Source organism: Cotesia typhae, unplaced genomic scaffold (assembly GCF_013202065.1).
Source record: "Cotesia typhae breed Kobodo isofemale line unplaced genomic scaffold, CoteBio_Ctyphae contig_26, whole genome shotgun sequence".
Lineage (NCBI taxonomy): Eukaryota > Metazoa > Arthropoda > Insecta > Hymenoptera > Braconidae > Cotesia > Cotesia typhae.
In genome coordinates, this window is record NW_027423732.1 from 413225 (window position 1) to 434965 (window position 21741).

General features: G+C 34.4%; 5 protein-coding genes and 1 long non-coding RNA gene across 9 annotated transcripts; 3 read left to right on the plus strand and 3 right to left on the minus strand.

The window, feature by feature from the left end:
* Nucleotides 1-51: 51 nt before the first annotated feature.
* Oga (O-GlcNAcase) lies at nucleotides 52-6020 on the minus strand. Of its 2 annotated transcripts, XM_074239545.1 has the most exons (11): nucleotides 5513-6013; nucleotides 5290-5341; nucleotides 3583-4224; nucleotides 2439-3516; nucleotides 2111-2285; nucleotides 1896-1949; nucleotides 1573-1658; nucleotides 1171-1340; nucleotides 893-1088; nucleotides 641-800; nucleotides 52-554 (listed from the first exon to the last, which is right to left on the minus strand). In XM_074239545.1, exons 1-11 carry the CDS (start codon nucleotides 5580-5582, stop codon nucleotides 418-420), a joined length of 2820 nt encoding a protein of 939 aa, XP_074095646.1. In that variant the 5' UTR covers nucleotides 5583-6013; the 3' UTR covers nucleotides 52-417. The 2 variants fall into 2 exon arrangements, with proteins under 2 accessions (XP_074095646.1, XP_074095647.1); XM_074239546.1 differs by lacking the exon at nucleotides 1896-1949 and having other exon boundaries at nucleotides 5513-6020.
* Nucleotides 6021-7468: 1448 nt separating this feature from the next.
* Nucleotides 7469-15008, minus strand: LOC141525175 (TBC domain-containing protein kinase-like protein). 3 transcript variants are annotated; one of them, XM_074239547.1, is made up of 7 exons: nucleotides 14831-15008; nucleotides 10235-10785; nucleotides 9490-10177; nucleotides 8668-9409; nucleotides 8213-8600; nucleotides 7985-8153; nucleotides 7469-7698 (listed from the first exon to the last, which is right to left on the minus strand). In XM_074239547.1, exons 2-7 carry the CDS (start codon nucleotides 10585-10587, stop codon nucleotides 7576-7578), a joined length of 2463 nt encoding a protein of 820 aa, XP_074095648.1. In that variant the 5' UTR covers nucleotides 10588-10785; nucleotides 14831-15008; the 3' UTR covers nucleotides 7469-7575. The 3 variants fall into 3 exon arrangements, with proteins under 3 accessions (XP_074095648.1, XP_074095649.1, XP_074095650.1); XM_074239548.1 differs by lacking the exon at nucleotides 14831-15008 and adding an exon at nucleotides 10904-11045; XM_074239549.1 differs by lacking the exon at nucleotides 7469-7698 and having other exon boundaries at nucleotides 8044-8172.
* LOC141525181 (uncharacterized) lies at nucleotides 11135-12230 on the plus strand. Its single transcript, XM_074239558.1, has 4 exons — nucleotides 11135-11273; nucleotides 11336-11658; nucleotides 11736-11954; nucleotides 12026-12230. The coding sequence occupies exons 1-4, from the start codon at nucleotides 11219-11221 to the stop codon at nucleotides 12155-12157; spliced, it is 729 nt and encodes a 242-aa protein (XP_074095659.1). The 5' UTR covers nucleotides 11135-11218; the 3' UTR covers nucleotides 12158-12230.
* On the plus strand, nucleotides 12241-14587 carry LOC141525180 (serine protease snk-like). Its single transcript, XM_074239557.1, has 6 exons — nucleotides 12241-12484; nucleotides 12571-12725; nucleotides 13046-13152; nucleotides 13227-13480; nucleotides 13538-13707; nucleotides 14050-14587. The coding sequence occupies exons 1-6, from the start codon at nucleotides 12412-12414 to the stop codon at nucleotides 14215-14217; spliced, it is 927 nt and encodes a 308-aa protein (XP_074095658.1). The 5' UTR covers nucleotides 12241-12411; the 3' UTR covers nucleotides 14218-14587.
* Gbs-70e (Glycogen binding subunit 70E) lies at nucleotides 15007-15755 on the minus strand. The gene is made up of 2 exons (XM_074239981.1): nucleotides 15264-15755; nucleotides 15007-15198 (listed from the first exon to the last, which is right to left on the minus strand). The coding sequence occupies exons 1-2, from the start codon at nucleotides 15753-15755 to the stop codon at nucleotides 15007-15009; spliced, it is 684 nt and encodes a 227-aa protein (XP_074096082.1).
* Nucleotides 15756-17991: 2236 nt separating this feature from the next.
* Nucleotides 17992-21590, plus strand: LOC141525183 (uncharacterized). The gene is made up of 2 exons (XR_012478814.1): nucleotides 17992-18388; nucleotides 21338-21590. It is a non-coding gene; the product is annotated as an uncharacterized LOC141525183 (long non-coding RNA).
* The last annotated feature ends 151 nt before the right edge of the window (nucleotides 21591-21741 follow it).

Below are 21741 nucleotides of genomic sequence, written 5' to 3' on the forward strand. Positions count from 1 at the left end.
AAAATTGAACCTAAACAAAAAAATGCAATAAAACTGATTTAAAGTATCCTATTATTAATAAATTGATTTCATTTTTATTAATAAATGATCACATTGTTTTGAAATATTACATGATATTAATTTTTAAAATTACTATAAATATGTGCATCATCATGTCTAGTGCTTAATTCCTAGTAATATTAATTATTATTATAATTATTAATTATTTTGCATTTTATTGATCGTTAATCAGTAAAAAAAAGGTTACTGATTAAAAAATACGGATTATGTATATGAACCAGGTTATGGGCTTAGACCAAAAGTGGTGAGGGGTTAGAGATTAGTGGGATCGTGGAGGAGCTTGAGGAGATTAATGCCGGGCAGTGAGTTAAGCAAATATAGCTTGTTTATAAAAACAACCGAGGAATTGGCCTTGTGTTAGAAGCTCCGTGACATGGTGACCACCCCTGGAAGCTCCTCCTGACCTTGGTTGTAGTCTACGAACCCTAGCTTCCCGTAAAACTCGTGGGATTCTTTGTCCATTGCGCTTATGGTCGTGTGGATCCCAAAGGATCCTGACAACAATATTTTTATGCGATTATAATAATTATTTTAATTATTATGATTTTTTTTTTTTTTTTTTTTGAGGTTAAAAACTCACCGTTTGCTCGCAGCGCCGCCAGGGAACAGGTTATCAGTCTCTTGGCTATTGATTGGTCCGTCACTGTTGGAAGTAAGGAACACATTACTAGAGATGGGAACTGCTGCGACAGTTGCTCTGGAACCTCCGGAGAAAACGAGTGGAAGTATCTTATAGCCTCCTGGAAATTAATTTATGGTTTTTTTTTTTTTTTTTTTTTGAGAAATAATTATTTTAGGAGTTATAATTATTTGTATAAATTACAAAACATACCTGAACACTTTCAGGAAGATCATTAGTAATATCTTCCAAAGGATATTTAGCCTTTAATTCCGGGATCCAAGCGACGGCCATTTTCTTGTAGTAAGTTTTAATATTAAGCGCCGTCAGTGCATAGCCTACGAGGCCAGAGTCATCTTCAACCATCATGCAGAACTCTGGGCTGATTGTCAGGAACCCGCCGACTAACCTAAAAGAGAAAAAAAAAAAAATTAAAAATGATAAATCTATAACTTAAATACTTAGAATCATTAATCACCATTTTGTCTTACCTGTCAGCAACCGCAGAAGTTCCCGTAACTCCAGTGATCTGGTTACAAAGGGCGTAAACTGCATCCTCATCAGAAGGTAAGTAAGGTCTGACGGTGTAGATGATACTGGTTGGAACTTCTGGAGCTTTGTAGACAAATAAATCGTTTCCACTGTCTACTGGTATTAATCTCTGAAAAAATATTTAAAATTTTGTACTTGGAACCTATTAATGTTCCTTAAGGAACTCTATGTTATTCTAAGAACGGTATATCGTTTTGGAACCTAATACTGTTCTAGGAACCTATCATTATTCCTAGAACTTATTATTGTTCTAGGAACCTGTCATTGTTCCTGGAACCTAGTACTGTTCTAGGAACCCGAGCTTGTTCTAAGAACCTACTATTACTAAAAAAATTAAATACCTGCAAATCTGCAGTTAATCCACCCCGGAAAACCCATGGCTCTTGATCACCACTCATAAAAGTCTCTTTCCACCCATTAGAGAACCCTGAACACAAAATATTAATTAATTGATTAATTAATCTCTTAAATAATAATTAATCTAAAATTAATAATTTGACAAGATCTTCAGGCCTCTGCTTCTTAATAATTAACGTAATTAAGTATAAAAACAAATTAATGTGATAACATATGTACTGCTAATTAATTTAATTACGTTAATCATGAACGGTCTAAACAATTAATAATTAATTATTATAATTAATAAAAAAAAAAGTTCCCGTACATGTGTAGCTGCCTTGAGTAAACGTCGTCATCGATGACTGGAATTTTCCAAATGCTATGAACAGTAGACGAAAAAAAGTTATTAATTGATGATTAATGATTAACAATTAGTTACTAATGTTAATTACAAAGCGGGTTGATTAGGTTCCGTGGGGGAAATTGCTTCATTAATGATAGCTGATGATTCAGTGATCAATGGTGGTGAAAAGTGCTTACCCAGCCATTTGACATACGAATTAAGGAGGGAGATTACGCCTCTCATGTCCCAGATGTACGAGTATAGGTCGTAAAGAAGTTCCCGGTTGTCACAGTAAGTCATTCGTTGGAACAGCCGGTTCACTGCCTCACACATGTCATTGAATTTTGCAGCTCTTGATAGCCATTCTTCGTACTGAAAAATTAGAAATGATTACTTAGTATTGTTCTTAGAATTTAATATTGTTCCAAGAACCTATGACTGTTTCTAGAACTTAATATTGTTCCAAGAACCTATCACTGTTCCTAGAACCTAATATTGTTCTTGGAACATTAAAATTAAACTTACATCAGCCTTGCAGCTCTCGTCCTTTTTCTTCAAGACAACATGCGCATTACTTTTCAGCCAATTAAATTCCTGAAGAACCTGAATCCCCTGGCCGCCATGTTCGAACGGTAAATAGAACAGGTCACAGAGTAACCCAAGGTCTTCTATCGTAAGCATCTTATCTTTATCCTTCTCCCCTTCTCCGTCAGCACCATCTGTCTCAACAATCATTTGAGTTCCATTGACTTCCTCGACCTGCATGCTTCCGGATGTTCCACTGCAGGTGGAGGTGTTCTCAACCATAGCCTCGTCATCTTTGACCGTTTGACTTGGTGAATTGCTAGGAGTCGTATTGCAGTCCATCGGTTCCGTTATTTCTGGAGACTCCAGGTTCTCCTGTTGGTTCCTAGCACCGGTTCCATCTTCAGTTCCAACTTTCTGAGCCTCGGTTCCACCTGTTCCGACCGTTCCAACTGTTCCAGGCCCGTTCTCGGAACAGGCGGTTCCAATTCCGGAATTTGAGGTTCCAGTGCCAGTATCAACCGGTTCCACTTTATTATCCGACACCAGGCTGTTCATAGCTGGACCAGTGGGTCCTGGAAAGTCGCTAGTGACGCTGGAACAGACTTCTGCCAGTGCCGCCAGGTGGTTCGTGTTCCCCGGGGCGGTGATTGGCGCACTGGATACTGTCGACACTGTAGAGGTCGCTGTTAGACTCATGCAAGTGTTCACTGAGGGGATTATCGGGATTGGAACAGTGGGTGCCACTGCAGGCTGCGGTTTCGCGATCACACCCCAGGCGGCCTTTTTTTTAGAAAATTCTCCCAGCCAGTCTTTGATAGCTGCCTTTAGAGCGTGTCGTGGGTGATACATGTTTGGTGACAAGGTACTCGGAACATCTTCCCCCACTACACCGTCTTCAGTCTCAGTTTCTAATTTTATATCCGCTGATACTGTGTCGTTGAGACTCAGGTCACGTTTTCCGTCAACGTTGCAGCGGCTCCACTGGGCCAAAGTGTGGATTGCGATAAAATTTGCGCCGTATTCACAGTTTGGGTTTGTTAAGACACCTCGTAATTTTGGAATCAAATCTGGTGATCTGAAATTATTTTCATTATTTATTTAATATTTTAATAACATCAATAATAATTATAATAATACTTACCTTCCAGAATAAGGCCCCAAAAAGACTCTTTTTTGGTCATAATCATTAGCATGAAGATTATCCCAAATAACCGGCGGCCTTCTGAGTACCTCAGTGATCTCTTCAATGCTCTCTGGAGTAAGGAGCCTGGAAATGACCTTAGGCCCGGTCCACATGATGTCAATCTCCTGAGCAAGCTTGCTCCCTAGAGTATTCAAGTACTCGGAACTTGGAACGTTGGGCATGGCTCTTGTGGCGCAGTACTGAGTAGGACAGAGCAGAAACTTCGGCTGTCCCAGGTGCTGGAAAATGTCATTGGTCACCGAGACCTGGGCGTGAGCGAACGACTGGAAGACTTCCTTGTCAGCTTCAGACATTTCTGGCTCTATGTCGTCGAAGAGCAGGGCAAAGGCCGTGCAACCGAATTGAGAGACTTGCTCCAGTTTTCGCTTAAGGGCTGTTACTTCCTTCACGCTGGAGTAAGTTATGTCCAGACCTGGGGACAGAGCGTAGTAAAAGGTGATCCCTGAGTCCCGAGCGGAAGTTATCAATCCGGTTAAATGCTCCGCTTCTTCGACTGTGTAGAGGTCGCGCCAGAACGCTCGGTGCTTGTAGTCATCCTTTGGAGCGTACAAATATGAATCCATGCCCCATTTTTTCATTCTGGAAAATATAATTAGATTAGTTATTATTTGGAGAGTATGGAAGAAAGTTCTATGATTCTTGATCCTCCGACAAAATATCCCCAAAATTAACATCCTCGGATAATATCTTACAGTGAAACCCGTTTATAACGACATTGAAGGGACCGATGAATTATAGTCGTTATAGCCGATGGTCGTTATAACCAATATCTATTATTAATAATTAAAAACGTTCTTATTACATTGAAAAATACATTACAACTATTTATTAAACATCGCATCCAGAATCGTCAAATCATTTTTTTCTTTTATTTTTTTTTCAATGTTTTGTAGTAAGTGCTCACTAGCAATTTTCTATAGTACATTTTGAGGGATTTTATAATTCCTTGGTCCATTGGTTACAGGAAAAAAGTCACGTTAGGCGGTAAGAATACTAGCTTAATAAATTGTAGATTTTAAACAGGACAGTTGTCCACCACAAGAAGAATTTATCTTTTTTGAGCTTTCAATTGAGTATCCCAATCTCAAAGGCATTTTTCCAAAATTTCCTGGTTTATAATTTTTACAAAAAACAGGCGACTTTTTTGACAACCACTCTTCTCTGGTCCCAGTTGGTACATCAGCCGCTTGGCTACTAATTTTTCCACTAACTATGTTATAACCAAGTCGGAAACGTTCTATCCAAGAAGAAGTACATTTAAAATTGTCTTTTCCTAATTTACGGGCAAAATCATTGGCTTTTTCTTGTAAAATAGCTCCACTGATTGGTATATTATTGAACCTCTGGTGCTTAAACCAAAATTACTGAAAAACAAATACAAACACAATTACAAGTGCAAAATCATGTTTTAGACGTTATAAACGATGTTTTTCTTCTTTAAGATGGTTCAACCATGGTCGTTATGAGCGATTTGTCGTTATAAACGGTTTTTAGCTTAAAAGTTTTATATTGTATTTAGACGTGACCTTGAAATTTTGTCGTTATCTTAATTGATGTCGCTTTAAGCAGTTTTGACTGTATTATTTTGGATATTTTCTCGGAGGATCAAGACGCTTGATACCATGGAAGACGGAGGTGACTTACTTCTGGAAGAGGTCTTTTCGCTGCTCGGAAGTCCATGGCCGGCCGTAAAATCCTGGAAGATATAAAATATTTATAAGCTATTTTAATATTTAGCTTGCGAGCATTCAATCCACAAGATTTTCAATCCTCTATACAAGGTTATATGCTCATCAACTCAAGAAAATAAATTTCTTAAAAAATAAAATAAATTTTTACAAATTAATAATTAAAAATGTATACTTACCCTCGACAACTCCACAGATAAAATTTCCATTTTTGATATTAGAATTATTCGTTCCATTAGTTTCTGTCATTTTCGCTGACTCAAAAATTTTTTTTTAGTAAAAAAAAATTTTGATTTTTTTTTTAACACTTTTTAATTTTTTTTTTTAATCAAATTTATTAATTACACATTAATTTAATTATTTAAAAAATTAACATTTTTTACTTGCTATTTTTTCCTCCAGGATTAAAAATGTTGCCGAAAATATTTTGACACCTCAAATATTATTTTATTTTATTTTCTGCCTTGATTATTTTATTTTTATATATTTTATATTTTATGTATATTTAGTGGGTAAATATTGTTGTAAAAAGTGCACTTGTGTACTTAATTTACTTAGTAGCAAGTAATCAGACATTCGACATCATGGACTGCCGAGTTTTGATGTTTTTTTTGGGGTTATTGTTATTATTGTCGATGAAAATGGCGTCTGCGCACGCGCGGCCAGCGCCGCAAAAATTAGCGGGAGAATTTAAATTTAAAAATATTTTTACAATTGTAAATTATTGAAATTGTAATTCAACAAGTTAATTTTTTAAATTATTAATTAATTAGATGAATTATATAGATAAATAAATAAAAAAAAATTATATATATTATACTTTATTTCTATCTAACTATTTATATTTTTTTAAGACAGTTATATATATTAAAACAGATATTTGTTTTTAAGATTATATGTAATTATATAAAGCTATATATAATTGCAAATAATTTATATATAACTGTATGTCAGTACAATTCCGATCACTACATACATTCGTTTTTAAGATTATATATAATTTTTATATAACTACATATAATTACATATAATTTATATATAACTATATGTCATTACATGTATTTGTTTTTAATATTTGATCGAGCTAAATTTTAAATTAATAAAATTTAACCAATTTAGACAATTAAATAATTGTCTTCAAATAAATTAATTTATTAATAGTTAATAAATCTTTCTATCAGTGTATATTGATAATTAATAATTTACAAACGAAATAAAAAATTTTGTTCATTACGCATTGATCATGTATACGATTTGCATTACTTGTAGTTGTTAAAAACCCTGATATTCAAGTAATTCTCATCGGTAAACTGGTAAAGAATTAGTCTTTCAAGCGTCAGGTCCCAGATTCGATTCCCGAGGGTAATGGTTGTTTTTTATTTGATTCCACTTTAGTGGAATTTAGTCTGGGTTCACTCTGGTTTCATGCTGGAAAATAGGCACAAAACCACTCTGGAACCATTATGATACCATAACGTTTCCAGAATTTTTTCAAACTGATTTCAGAATGATTTGAAAGTCGCAAGGGTTCCCTGATTAAAAAAAAGAATTCAAACCGATTGACAATGTTAATTTTCCATAAGATAAAGAATTCAAAAGTATTTAAAGTATTCAGAAGTATTGGAAAGAATTCAAATTTCGTTATTTCCAATACTTTTTAATTCATTTTTTTAATCAGGGTTACCATAACTCCTGGACATGGATAGTATTCTACCTTCCCGTTGCTGTTAGACTCAAAGACAAGCTCAGTTGCATTCTCAATCCCTTCTGCAGCGTTAATTCGAGCGAAACCTTTTGCCGCGTCTTCTGTTGGAATTTCTATTTTTTTTTTTCTTCATCTCTGCATTGATTTGAGCCCGTTTCTAAAAAATAAATTACATTATAATAATAATAATAATAATAATAATAATAATAATAATAACAAGAATAATAATAATGATACTTACCATGATAAGCAATAGCTCCATGAAAAATTAAAAGGCCAACAATAATAAAACGCATTGTTGTTTGATAACAGATTATCAATTAGTTTTCGCAACTGACAAACTTATACTATTATCATCATGTAATGATATAATCTATGATTGCTGTAATAAGTCATGGAAATTGCCGAAGGTTTTAAAAAATTACCAGTGTCGGGGTTATATAAACATGATTATTAAATTAAAATGATAACAGTTATTACTTACAAAAATAATATTTACAATTTATTATGTATGTATTAATAGAAATTATAGATTATTTACAGGAATATCTGGTCACGAATTGGGACCAAAAGATTCGGACATTTGGATCTTAGGCCGTAGATACCGTCTTGGAGGGAACATACTCCTGATATGTTGCATTTTATCAGGAATTCAGTGAACTAGAAAAAAAAAAAAAAAAAAAAAAAAAAAAAAAAGGTTCTTAATTATTACTATTTTTTGGTAGTTTAGTTTGTTATGATGATGCTGATAATTATCAACATCATTATTTCTTCGGTAGTATAGTAGTCAGTATTTTTTTTTTTTTATGATAATAATTGATGATTATCATCATAATTTCTTCGGTAGTATTATAGTAGTCAGTATTCCCAACCAAGATAATGAAAATCATAATTTCTCAGGCAGTATCTTAATTAATACCCCCTTAAAATAATAAACCATACTTACTAAAGCATTATTTTGATCATGGGGTCCAATAACAACAACAATACAGTCATTATTATCTGGATCAGCCAAGACCTTAGCTTGGTTCCCCAACGACTCAATGCTAGTATGCGACAATTGGACACTAGTGAACGGTATATTAATACTTCCTTTCACAGCACCGCGCTCGTACCTAAAAATGTCAAAATCAACTTATCATCCAAGATGTAAACTGTAAAAATGCAAACTTACTGTATATTATTCCTGATGTCGACAACAATCATCTTATCCCGTTTGTTTCCATAATAATTAATGAAATCATCAATACTAATCCTTGGTATCTTCTCAGTTCCAGGTTCAAGTTCCTTCCAGTGGGTGGCTTTAGATTGGTCGAACTGGTACTTCCGATAGGTAATACTCATCGGAGTGTTCGTGTACATGTCCATGGAGTCTTTGACGCAGAGCTCGATGTCCACCTCAGGAAGATCGGAAAACAGGAGGATACACTCGTTGAAGCCGGAATTTAGCAGCGCGTCTCTAAGCTGCTTCAATATCGCGAGGCCGACCATCAAAGGGAACGACGAGTCTCCGAGAAGAAGCTTGTCCCATAGATGGAGAATCTTGTGCAGCGGGAACACATCTGGAAAAGAAATTTAATGGTTAAAATAAAAAACTTTAGAAGGCCATCTGGTAGAACAAGAACTTACGTGAGAACATGGTGAGGAACCAGGGAATCGCAAAGAGTTCCGGAACAAAACTGATCCCTCTTAAGTGGTTCGCTAGCTTGGGATCATGGAACCCGATGATCTGCGAAAATTTTCCAAGGTACTCTTGAATGACAGCGCTATTGTCCTTCAGGAAGAACTGGTGCAAGTATTTGGGAACAAAAGCCTCCAGGCAGGCAAACGCAAGCGCCTCGTTGTTGAAGTTCAGGTACAGGAACGGCGCTGTGAGCGAGTCTAGACCTTGCCAGTAGACATACTGAGGATTGTTCCTCACCCAGGCCTTGAGGAGTCTCTGAAGTCGTTCATGTCCTGCTCCAGAGGACAGCAACTCGCTGTACTGGTGACATCTAGGAATGTCCACTTCAATCTGCCGGTCAGTGTGCGTTGGAGTCTCCTTGTCGATCTGCTCGTATTTTCTCTGGATGTTTCCGATTACGCCTAAAATAGCTGCCCAAATCTGGCCGCGGAAGGGCGGAGGAATGTCCTTGTGGGCTTCTCGCAGGATTGCTGATCGAGACACTGGGTAGGCTTGGAGCAGCCGCTCGAATAGGACCAGTCGGTAGAACTGGTACTCGGTGTCTCGTTCCCGGATTATCAGCGGAAGCTTGGTTGTCGCGTTGGTTAGTTCGTCTTGAAAGTAGAAGTCTGCTTCTGTCGAGAGCTTTGGGCTGTTGGCTATGTATGGCACGTGGCTTAGACGTTGCTTCAGAGTTTCTAGGGGTACCTAAATTGAGAATGATGACTACTATACTACTAAATGACATCCAACATCACAAATAACAAAAATAATATTCATATAAATACCTTAATAACCCTAAGATCTAGCAACCCAGCAGTGTCTCTCCTTCCAAACATTTGCCCCAGCAAAATAATCAAATTAGGAATGGACAAAATCGGAGGCCTGGACCTAATCAGCCCCTGTTTCTTTAGCTCGCCAGTCATGTCGCCTCCAGCGAGCTGCCACAAGTAATACAAGTCGTCCATCTTCCTGGTAACAACATCCAGGAACTCGTCCTGATCCTTGAACTCCCCAGACCTGAACTCGTTAAAAATCGGAAGATCCAGCAACTCCATAGCGCTGAGCCGCTTCGAAGGATCAACCTCCAGCGCCTTGGCCACAAACTCCTTCAACTCCTGCGGAATCTTTTTGTAAATGTCATGCCGGTTGCACTCCAGGGCCAGCCGTTCGAAGATCCCGTTCTCGGACTGCAGCAGGCTCAGGAGCTTCCACAGACATTGGCCCAGCTTCAGCTCCGCCCAGAGTGACTTCTTCAGCAGCAGCTCCGCGATGATCATCCCCAGGGACCAGGAGTCCACTTTAGGAGAGCTGGGGGTGCTTTGCTCGTTCAAAAACACCTCCGGGGCGGTGTACTTCGGGCTCCCGATCGGAAAGGAGACATTCCGGCCCATGTCCGTCATGTAGTAGAGTCCGAAGTTGTACAGCTTTATCTCCTGGCTCCTGGAGATCAGGATCGTCTCCGGACTCAGGTGCCTGCAACATTAATTATCAGACTATCAAGCTCCAGGTGAATAAAATTATTAAGCTTACCTGTGAGTCAGTCCCAGGTCGTGGATGTGGCTCAGCGCCGACAGACACTGATACGCTATGTACTTGATAGTCTCCCAAGAGAAGCTTTCATCACCGATGTGTCCGGAAACCGGAGACCCAGTATATTCAGCCACGACAATCGTCCGCTCGTGCTTGCTCCGTATTATGTCCAGGTACGGAGCCAAATTCTTGTGCCGGACCGTCTTCAGGAACTGGGCCTTTCCGTAGATCGTGATCGAGTTTGGCGTTAATGGCAGTCCGTTGCTTCCGCAGAGCTCCGTCGGGTGACTCTGAGCGAAAAATGTCATGCCTCCTAGGCATCGCTCTTCGCTGTCCAGGATCGCCGGACACATTTTCAAGGTTTATTTTGAAAATCAGGTTAGATACTGTTTTCTTTTTACTTATCGTGCGGATGCTAGTATATAGTATAGGCGTTTGTTTTTGTGACGAGCTTCGGCTTTTTGAAGCTAGATGGCGGGAGCTAAGAGTTTTAGGCTTGTGGATTGACTTTGCTGTTGGTGGAAGCAGAGGTTAGCTTATCGACTTTAGAGCTGGAAAATATAGAAAAACAAATGATGTCGGGTTTTCACTATAATTACTATTATTTTATAATAATATAAAATAAAATGGTATTAATACAGTAATAATAATATTATAGTTAGAAAATACCAAAAAAATTCAATGTTCTCAATTTTGTTATCAGTCATCGCAACAAATAATCAAATACCATCAATTCAATTTATTGCGCACTTTATCAAAACTATATTTATCTAGTCCAATAGATAAGCGTATCGAATTCCGTCCGAACCTGTACAATTAACACCAAACACCGCATCGCTAACCTTGCTTGACACCCAAACCATTCGATTCAAATCCAGCTGATAAAACACAATCTAACAAAATACAAGTGATTCAACGTAAACACGTGCTTGTATATAAATTCTCGGCAATCTTGATCGAACTTCAAATCGAATTAGTCTCACGATGCCTGCTAAAATCTTGATAATTAGCGCCCTGCTCGCCCTAGCGGCAGCACAAGGTAACTATTTTTGATACCTTTTTGTCTAGTCCAGCTTTAATTAACACCTTCGGATGTTCCAGGTTTCGACGATCTGGAGCAGCACGCAGAGTATCCCAGCTTTGGACCAAATAAGTCTACAAACTACCGCTGGGGAACCATCAAGAATATAGGAACTGCGTTCCGCACTTCCGTGATTGTCACCGAAGAAAAGACCTCTAACTACCACGGGTGCGTTGGAGTTCCCGTCAGCAAGAAACATGTCCTGATCTCAAGGGCGTGCCATCTCAATCTGGACAAGAAGCTTGTCACCGTAGCTTCTGGAGCCGTCAATTGGGACCAAGAGAATTCCTTCCGCGATGTTGCGAAAGTTGAGCCCTTAGGAGAGAATCTTCTTCTTGTCATTGTAAGTCTTCAATCATCAATAATGACATGAAAGGAATTTAATGCTGGACTTTTGGTAATCTTTTGCGTCTTTTGCAGTTAAAAAATGAAATCGAAGACGGTATCGTGGTCTACGACCTGCCAAAAGAGAAGCTTCAGCGAGGAGCTACTTATCTTTCCTTTGGATGGAGTCCTCTGTGCACTCCAGTTGCTAAGATTGCTAAGCAAACCTTCAAGAAGGAGCTTTTGATCGTTGATGATGAAAATTGTAGGATCACTGATGATCATCACGCTTGTGGTGAAGAAGTCTCGCGGAAGGTGAGTTTCAAAGCGAATCCTTTTTTTTGGATGAAATTTAGATTTGGATTGATTTTATTTTTACTCGACAGGTCGGTGCTGGATCTCCAGTTATTAGAGGGATCACTGTTTATGGATTCACTGACTTCCAATGCTCCAAGAAGGGTTCCATTGATGAAGTTTTCCCATTTGTTAATTCTATTAGGACTCTTATTGCTAACTAAGGCACACATTGATCAATTTTCATTTTTTTTTTTTTTTTTTTTTTTTTTTTAATTAATTTGTAACAGTATTTTATGATTATCTTTTGTAGATCTAATAAAATAAATTGCATTTATTAATAAAGCTTGTTATATTCAACTCTCATATTCCTAAAATTAATGACTCGTAATAACAACTCAATAAATTTTATCAATCAATAACTATTAAATGAATCCTTGAGGTAAAAACAGCGGCAATACAAGCTCTGTTAGTCAACATGAAAACACTCGGACTCATTTGGTTGATTCACTTTTTACCATTTTCTTTTTCAGAACGTATTTCTCAGCAAAGTATTTTAAAATTTTATACATTTATTATTATTATTATTATTATTATTATTATTTTATAGTCACTTAAGACTAACAAATTTTTTCAGAATGCACGGAGTATGCAAAATTAGTCTACGCCGACGAAGACGTTCCAGTTCTCCGACTTGATGCAGGAACAAACAGCGTTTCCAAGTGCGGGATCATTGAGACACCTTTAATTGTCGGAGGAACTAAAGCTAAGCCTACAGAATTTCCTCATATGGTAATTTATTAATCATTAATATTAATATCCATAAAAGTGACGAAAAAGTTCAAAAAATTCAATATAAATTACAAAATAAGTAGAAAAATATAAACCAGAGCTTTTAATTGATAAAAAAAAGACAATTTTTTTTTAGAAAGGGGCGTGTTTAATAAGATGTGGGTGTGGCTTATCCTAGTTGCTAGGTTGGTTGCTAGGTAACTGGCCAATGAGCGACGCTTAAGACTGTTACTGGGGGGGGGGGCGTTGCTATGGTAACAACCTACTAGGCGGGGCTTAAGCGCAAAAAGGGCGTGTTTTGATAAAATTTACATTTTTAGGCAGTTATCGGATACGGAAAGGATGAAATCGCTTGGCAATGCGGTGGGACGTTAATTTCGGATAATTTTGTGCTTACTGCGGCTCACTGTATGGATTCAAGGGACAAGTAAGTATTATTTTCCGCCTTTTACTAAATTATTAAAGAAATTAGATGATTACTCGATTGGTTGACTTGTTTAGAGGTCCAGCGACGAAAGTTCAAATTGGGCTAATCAATTTAAAGTCTCCAGGACCATTTATCCAGAAAAGGAACGTCAAGGAAAGACTAACGCATCCTGATTACAAGGTTCCGTTGAGGTACAATGATATTGCGTTGCTAAAATTAGAGAAGCCTGTAGATCTGACGGCGGAAGTGAGGCCGGCGTGCTTGGAGGTGGAGGAGAATCTGATAGATAAGAAGTTTATTGCCAGCGGATTTGGAAAAACTGCTTATGGTGAGTTTTAAGGTGGATTTTTCAGAGAATGAAGGTTAAGCTGATAATTTGATGCAGAAGCGGAAGCGGGGAGTGAAGATTTGATGAAAGTTACGCTGGATAGGATTCAAACGGAAGAATGTAGGGAGAAGTTTAAAGGTGAAGTTGGGAGTAAGGCTATGCCAGATGGATTGAGAGACACAATGATTTGTGCTGGAGTTATGAAAGGCGGGAAGGACACTTGTCAGGTATTTTATTTAGATTTAAATTAAATAGATTTATAAATTTTGTCTTTTTAAGGTTTTATCGATTATATTATCAATTTATTTTGTATTTTTCATCATAAATAATAAAAATTACTTAACAAAATTCATTTTTGTATTAATTATAATTTTTTTTAATTTGAATTTTGGCGGGAGCGTGACGTAGTTCCTAATCCGGTGCGTAGCGCCATCTTACAGAAAACATAGGAACTAAATTTTTAAAATTTGTATTTTTAAGGCTTTCTCGACTATGTAATCAATTTATTTCATATTTTTGATCATAAATAATAAAAATTACTTTATAAAATTAATTTTTTTTTTTTGCAGGGTGATAGTGGAGGGCCTTTACAGCGCGTCCTACGTGAACCATACTGCACTTACAGTGTTTTAGGAATAACAAGTTTCGGAAAATTCTGCGCTTTTAAAAACTCCCCTGCAATTTACACGAAAGTTTCATCATATTTAGACTGGATAGAAAAAACAGTGTGGCCTTGATTATTTAACAAAAATTTATTTATAATTTACAATTAACCGTAACAAGTGTCTAATTAAAATTTAATTAGAAAAACATAGATTTTTATATATATATATATATATATATATATATATATATATATATATATATATATATATATATATATATATATATATTTAGATATATCTAAAAAAATAATAACAGATTATAATTAAAATAATTAATTGATAAAGATGTAAATATATATCAGTCTTCCACTCTCGCGGTTGATCTCTCTAGTTAATGTTTATATATCTTTTGAGTAATCGTGTGATGCCTTTTGAGTCAGTCTTATATTATCGTAAATATTACCAGTCTGAAAAAAAAAAAAAAAAAAAAAAATAAGAAAAATATTTATATTAGAGTGATAAATTCTCTGGAGAAAATTTTATCAAGGTGCGCCGGTAAAAATATACAAGGATGTCTGGATCGTAATAGCGCACGTGGGTGAACAAGATCCGGACGATTTATTACTTCCAGTACATTTATGAGAGCAAGTACTGCTTTTTTTTTTTAGTTTTTTAATGTTGGAGGAAAATAAAAATACCGTATCAAGATTTAAGCTGTAAAATTATAAATAATTCAAAAACTCACCGAAAAAAACTAAAATAGCGGCATTTGTCCTTATGGTAAGTAGATATTGCTAAAATAACTTAATCCTAATAAAAAAGAAGCCAGCGCCGCGGACTCGGAAGTGAATGTCATGTTCATCAGTCTGCTCTAGCTTGACTTTTTGAAATTGTGATATATTATCATTACAGTTAACAGAATCACCAATAAGGTGCGTCGTTATTCAAATGCTGCCACGAAGCGAATTCGCTCCAGGTGAGAATGTTAGCCCTGACTGCCTCGCTGGGTTTCCCAGATCCAATGGTATTATCTCCGTTGTTCATCTTTACGGTGTTGAAAACGTTGCTAGGAATTTTAGCGTCGGTTTGTGAGAACAATGAGTAACGTCGACACTGAAAATAAATAAAAAAAAAAAGCGGTAAGTCTTCAATTTTCTGAAAGTTTAAAAAAGTCTTACCTCAGGACGTTTCTTGACAATATAATTCTTCTCTTCATTATTGTCCCAGAACTCCTGACCATTAATGCGATAGCAGACGCAGAACTCGATCTTATCGGACTTTCCGGGCAAGGTCACGCGGAATTTGAAGGTGTCGTATAGAATGAACTTGGGCTGGATGGCATTGGCGCCCAATTGTTGAACATAGGTACAGTAGACGTCTTCGTGGGACTTCCAGTTGTCTCCGCTGGTCCTCACGAGGACCTCTTTATTATAGGCGACGTTCTTGACCTTGATGGTCCCGTCCAGACACTCTTCAGCCTCGCGGATTATCACGTTCTCCAGGCAGACTGAGTTCTGGTCGAGTTTCTGTCTGAAGGCCAGGTAGTCGCTAGCTGGCTGCTGGAAATGGGCTATCCAGGGGTTCGTCGTTGCTTCTGCCTGGTCTCGGATTGCCTTTGACAAGTAGCCGGTTGGATAGAAGGATGGTGGCATGTTGCTGGGTTCCGACATCACGCGAACCTAAAGCAACGTCTTCCATCAGCCCAGTAAACAAAGCAAGGTCACCAATAACCTTCACACCACCAAAAGCAATCCAATAGAAGCTTAATAAGTAGTGTCTAAAAATAAAATCATAAACTAACTTGAGTTAAAGGTCTCCCACGGTCATCAGCGAAGACCACGCGCTTCTTTTGTTTATCATTCCCCTTCCTGCGGTCCTCGCTGTCACTCTTGGGCTGTTTATTGAAGTGATTGATTGTCAGCCCGGAGAGCTGGTCTATGGTCGAGGTGATACAGGGCCTGATCCCGTTTCCAGGCGAGGCCGTTACCATCAGCGGGTTGTACAGAAAGTGATGGTGTCCGTAGACTGGAGGACTGTGACCCAATATCAGCTCCGCTGGCATCGCTATCGAGCACATTCGTCTGAAAATTAAATTATTTATTCAGCAATAAATTATATTTAATCAATAAATTAAATTGGTATCTTATCGCACGAATAAGGACGCAGTCGAGTGTTTTTTTATTTTTTTTTTTTTAATTTTAAATTTTTATTTTGGCCCGTAAATATATTTCTATTATTATACAGTCCGTATGCCCTTGGACGCTCGCCAATTTTGTTAAAATTAAATTATTACTAGATACGATTTTATTTTTAAGTGGATAATTATTCAATAAACAAGAGCTTACGTTTATTATTTATGGTTTATGCTTTATTATTTACCAGATGGAATTTTACTGAGCAAAGATCCGCGTGTTATTGCTATCGGAATTATGAATGAGTCGACGAATCGGGGAAAAATTTTATATCTCGACACATGTTTATACTGATTAAAGTTATTTTCATCTCTGACGTGTTTTTTTTTTTTTTTTTTTGACTTCCCGCTAAGAAAATTCAAAATTTTCAAAAATCGGGAAGTTATTATTTTTACGCCATTGTTAATCGCTTGTAACTTTTGAACGATTGGACCGATTCCATCGCGGTTGGCGCCGTTCGAAAGGGCTTGACCAAACTAAGATTTTGAATTCAATTTAGACCGATTCGCACAAGTAAATTTTGAGAAATCTCAATATAATAAAAAAAACCAAATTTTTTTTTCGTGGTTTTTTTGAAATAACTTCAAAACGGCTTTACCGATCGATTTCAAAATCTAACCAGCTCTTAATATTAAAAAATCACGTCGAGTGCCGCCGGTCAGGTCAAAATCGGTTGATTTGTTTGTGAGTTATCGTTAACGAAAGAAATCGAAAAAATTGTTTTTTTTTTTTTTTTTTAATTTTTTTGAAACTGCTTGTGCGATTAATTTGAAATTAAAAATTCTTTATGAGGCTTAGAAAACTGTGTCGAATGCCGCCAACCGCGTGGAAATCGGTTCATTCGTTCAAAAGTTATCGCAGTTTGAAATTTCAAAAAATTTTGTTTTATCGTATTTCTTTTGAGCTTGAAGAAAATTACACTCTTAACTTTGATAAAATAACGAATAATGGTCAAAATTTCAACGTTATAAACGTCAAATTAAAGGTAATTTCATGAGCTATCACAAGAATTTTTTAAAAATTAGCTATCTCTTTTTAATCAAAAGTTATAGATTAATAAAGTCACCAAAAACATGAAGTTTACTATTTTGAAAATTTTTAAATGGCTGCCATTTCTAAACTAATTGATCGATTTTGCTCATCTTCAAACTTGTTCAAGGTAATTACCTAAAGAATAAATGTACCAAGTTTTATTTAAATCCGTTGAGAATTTTAGACGCTATTGTCTTCACAAGCCACGTTAAATTACACTAGAAATTCAAATTGCGCGCAGACGCGCGCCTTAATTTCGACCAATAAGGAATCGGGGACCATATTTTTTCGATATTTCGATATATTTCGATACTAACCAACTTCAACTCAGTCATGAATTTTATATTATAGTATATAAATATAAATATATAAAGAGATCTTTTTTACAAAAAATTTCAAGCCCAAAAAAATAGTGATACAAAATTATCATAAAAACAATAGTTTTCCCGTTATCCACTAGAAAGTCGTCAAGTTAGATGAAGAGAAAGTAAAAATATTTTCCACTCAAAAATTTTGCCCCGCCGAGTTCTATTTTGAATTAAAAAAAAATGGTGACATCTAACAAAAAACAAGTTTTCTTGAGCAGTAGTAACCTTAACGGATGTTGCACCCATTGAAGAAAATTTTCCGAGCGTGAAACTGGTTTTACTTGTTGAGAAGATATAAAAATACCAACCTTGAGTAAAAATGATCTGTTTATTTCAAAATTGGCACAAGTCACCTCACTTTAATTTAAAACTAAACTTAGGAACAATCGTACGAGCTCGCGAGATTCTCAACAACTGACCGGCTTGACAAGAAACAAAATATAAAAGGTCTGAGATATTAACCACCCCACTACCCGGTTGTTTGGTAATTCTTACTCCGGCGGCCGCCAGTGGACGGCTTTAATGCGTGCTTGACACGTGATCCAAGAGAGTTAGCCAATAGAACGGTTCCTGTTCCACGTGAGGTAAAAAATAAACCTAAATCGAGTGCCAGCTTGTTGGCAATTTTTTTTTTTTTCAATTATATTATTTAAGGTAAAAGTCCCAATAATTGACACTGGGGTAAGTGTGGATATTACTACGGTTTTTTCGGTAAGTCTTACTTCAAAAGCATTTTTATTAAATTTTTCAAACCTATAACAATAATTTTTTTTTTTTTAAACCAAAGATTGACTCATTATTGACTCAAAAAAAAATCAAGAGTGCGATAAACTAATATTTTCTTTAAATAATAAGCATTTAAAAAAAAAAGTTCATATGGATGTATTACTGCGGGCATAAAAGGAGCTTGTCTCTATTACTGCGTGGCAATTACTGCGTGCCTATTACTAACGATCAAATTCAATTATAAACAACTTCGGGATCATATAAGAAATTAATAAAATACGTTTGAAAGATAATTATTTGTTTAATAAAATGACTGGATTAGAACGTACTCCTCAAGTAATTTCAATTTATATCAATTAATAATAATCACCGGAATAGTGATGTATAACAGAGTTTTTAAAATAATTAAAAAAATGAGCTTTATCGAAGAATTACAAATCTTGATTTTAAAAAATCATTTTGAATTTTTTTAAATCAATCAGAAAAAATTTTGAATAAAATTACATTGACTTAATTTAATGAAAATTTCTTGGTTTTAAAGTTTTTCTGCTTAATTTAACACAACAAATTCTTTTATTATAATGACCGCTTGTATTTTTATCAACTTTGATTTATTTGTTTTATTTTTTATCAATTTCTGTTTATAATTTATTTTTAACTAAGAGCAATTTGAAGGCAACTTGAACTGTCAATTGACAGGCAATATTTTCTTTTTAATTTAAAATATATGGATTATTTTACACCCTTAGTAATTGGTAGAAATTCATACAAATAGAGGTGCTTATATTACTGCGGATTATTGAAAACATTCCCAGTAATACAAGCATGTTCATTTTTTTGGTAGCAATCACCGCGTCCTTAAATAAATAATATTAATTAATGAAAATTGAATTTTTAATGCATAACTGATATTACAGAAGGGTTGTCTTACTTTTATATGGAAAAAATTTTAAATTTGAAGCATTTTATGTAAAGAAAAAGATCTTTTATTTTTTTCGTACAGAAACTCACAAAAATATAGCTTACTACCTGCTAGCCAATTAATTTTAATTTATTAATAACAAATTAATTGTTGTACGTGTAAAACTATGCAAATATTTTCTTGAAGATTTCAATTACAAGAAACAATTTTTTTTAATTCAAAAAGCTCAAATACGATTTATTTATAATTGAAATAAATAAATCTGCAGTAATACTTAATTTTTTTTTAATAATTAATATTTAATATTTTGAACTAAAAGTAATTTTTTTCAATTTTTTAATTAATTAAAATTTAATAAAAATTTATATGACAGTTTTTCTTATTACAGATGATTAAATATATTTAAAAATAATTTAAGGTAAACTTTTACCTTATATTCGCAATTATTTTTTTTTTTTTTTTACACTTTGTTTTGTCTATTTATTTAATAATTATTGACGAAGAGTCAGAGTGCAAGGGCGCAATTATCGATTGCCAATTGTTGACACTCTACGCAGTTTAATTAATACTATTTTAATTAAGTAATATAATTTTCCGTTGACATAATAAACTTTTGTGATTAAGATTTGTTGAGAAGAAAGAGATATTTTTTTTTTTTTTTTTTTTTTTTTGGGTTTTGGGAGGATTGCAGCGAAGCTATTGAGTTTAGAGGAAAATAGTTTAAATAAAAGTTGGAGGTAATTTATCTGGCTACAAAAAAGGTCTCCTATAATTTTTCGAAATTTCCCATAGTTTTTCCAGAAATTGAAATTCAAACTAAAAAATTAAAAATTAATTTTACTAAATCTTAAAATTGTTTTAAATTTAATTAAAAAAAAAAAAATCTAAACAAATTTATCTTGAGGACCGGCCCACCATTAAAAAAAACTAAAAAGTCTACTTGTTTACACATCCTCATTACTCAATAAAATAATCAATATTATTCAACTATTCAATAGATATACCGTCAGCAATCTAAATCGATAAAGATTGCATAACTAAAAAAAAAAATACTTTTAAATTTAGGCGCTAAAAAAAAAAAAAAAAAAAAAAAAATTAAAAATAAATAGAAAAATTGAATGAAACGATAAAAAAAAATAATATCAGTTAATTGTTATTTATATTACATATTATAAGAATTATGAAGCAAAGAGGGGTCACTGATCTCCATGCAATTGAATATCACTTAAATTGATTGTTTATCTTAAAGTTATTCAAGCCCTGATTTAAACTGCTTTATTTAATATTTATTTTAAATCATTGATCATTTTGTTTACTAAATTTTAAAATAATTTTTTTTTGATCGATAAATTTAAGTTAAAATTAATAACTTTTTACGTTATCGGTGATTATTAATTATTATATCAATACGTAAATATTTTTATTCAAAAATAACTGAGCGCACGTACGTAACAATATTTGTTGCTATTTTTAAATTAACATTCGAGTGAACATGTCGTAAAACATATTTTATCTGTTATTAATTATTTTTATTTAATGCGATTCTGATTTAATGTAAGTTTGTATTTATTTTTATTTTTTAAAGTTTATTGCGTTTCTGATTTTTTGAAAATTTATTTTAATTAAGGAAAATTTAGTTTTAAAATATAGAAAAAAAAAAAAATAAATCATAAAATCATAGAAAAAATGTCACGAAATAAAATCATGAAATCAATTAAAATTCAGTCATAAAAATAAGATGATAAAATGAATCAAGTCATAAAATTAACAAAGGTTCAGTCATAAAATCATTAAAAAAAAAAAAAAAAAAAAATTGATTAAAATTTCCCAAAAGTTCATTATACTTTTAAAAAATGTATGACTTAAAAATAAATTCATATTATAGTACAAACCAAATCTTCTGAACTTTTAAAAAAAATTCTCCAAGCGACTGATCTAAAAATTGAAAAAAAAATTTATTTTTCTCAAAATTTTTGCACTTAAATAAAAAAATAAAAATAACATACTTACAGGAAGATTGTCACAAAAATAGGTCATCTTTATCTCAGTAGTGCAGATGGCCATAATCAAAATCCATAAAGATAAAAAAATTCCAAAAATGAACCATCAGAAAATAAAAATTGAATGGGTAAATTAAAAATTTGATGACACGTGTCTTTTGAGTGCCTTTGGCGCCGGTCTTCGGGTTATCGAGGTGTACTGTCTACATTCTTATTTTATAATTATTATTATAATATATAATAAATATATGTAAATTAAATCTGTGATTAGCCAATCTAAGTTATTAAATACATCCAAGTGTCACATAAATATCCGATATCTCTCTATAAAAATATACAACAAGATGAATAATGATCTATGAAATTGTAACGCGCTAATTAGATGATTTATCGCCTCATCCATAATCCTATGAAAT

Excerpts from the sequence above, each read along its gene's own strand:
- LOC141525180 (XM_074239557.1), top strand. The coding sequence starts at position 12,412 with ATGAAAACACTCGGACTCATTTGGTTGATTCACTTTTTACCATTTTCT. Across the intron at positions 13,481-13,537 it reads ATTTGGAAAAACTGCTTATG|AAGCGGAAGCGGGGAGTGAA; the intron begins GTGAGTTTTAAG and ends AATTTGATGCAG. Across the intron at positions 13,708-14,049 it reads GCGGGAAGGACACTTGTCAG|GGTGATAGTGGAGGGCCTTT; the intron begins GTATTTTATTTA and ends TTTTTTTTGCAG.
- LOC141525181 (XM_074239558.1), top strand. The coding sequence starts at position 11,219 with ATGCCTGCTAAAATCTTGATAATTAGCGCCCTGCTCGCCCTAGCGGCA. Across the intron at positions 11,274-11,335 it reads CGCCCTAGCGGCAGCACAAG|GTTTCGACGATCTGGAGCAG; the intron begins GTAACTATTTTT and ends CGGATGTTCCAG. Across the intron at positions 11,659-11,735 it reads AGAATCTTCTTCTTGTCATT|TTAAAAAATGAAATCGAAGA; the intron begins GTAAGTCTTCAA and ends CGTCTTTTGCAG.
- LOC141525175 (XM_074239547.1), bottom strand. The coding sequence starts at position 10,587 with ATGTGTCCGGCGATCCTGGACAGCGAAGAGCGATGCCTAGGAGGCATG. Across the intron at positions 9,410-9,489 it reads TAGATCTTAGGGTTATTAAG|GTACCCCTAGAAACTCTGAA; the intron begins GTATTTATATGA and ends TTCTCAATTTAG. Across the intron at positions 8,154-8,212 it reads GACATCAGGAATAATATACA|GTACGAGCGCGGTGCTGTGA; the intron begins GTAAGTTTGCAT and ends TGACATTTTTAG.
- Gbs-70e (XM_074239981.1), bottom strand. The coding sequence starts at position 15,755 with ATGTCGGAACCCAGCAACATGCCACCATCCTTCTATCCAACCGGCTAC. Across the intron at positions 15,199-15,263 it reads TTGTCAAGAAACGTCCTGAG|TGTCGACGTTACTCATTGTT; the intron begins GTAAGACTTTTT and ends ATTTATTTTCAG.
- Oga (XM_074239545.1), bottom strand. The coding sequence starts at position 5,582 with ATGACAGAAACTAATGGAACGAATAATTCTAATATCAAAAATGGAAAT. Across the intron at positions 4,225-5,289 it reads CGAAAAGACCTCTTCCAGAA|AATGAAAAAATGGGGCATGG; the intron begins GTAAGTCACCTC and ends TATATTTTCCAG. Across the intron at positions 2,286-2,438 it reads ACGAGAGCTGCAAGGCTGAT|TACGAAGAATGGCTATCAAG; the intron begins GTAAGTTTAATT and ends CTAATTTTTCAG.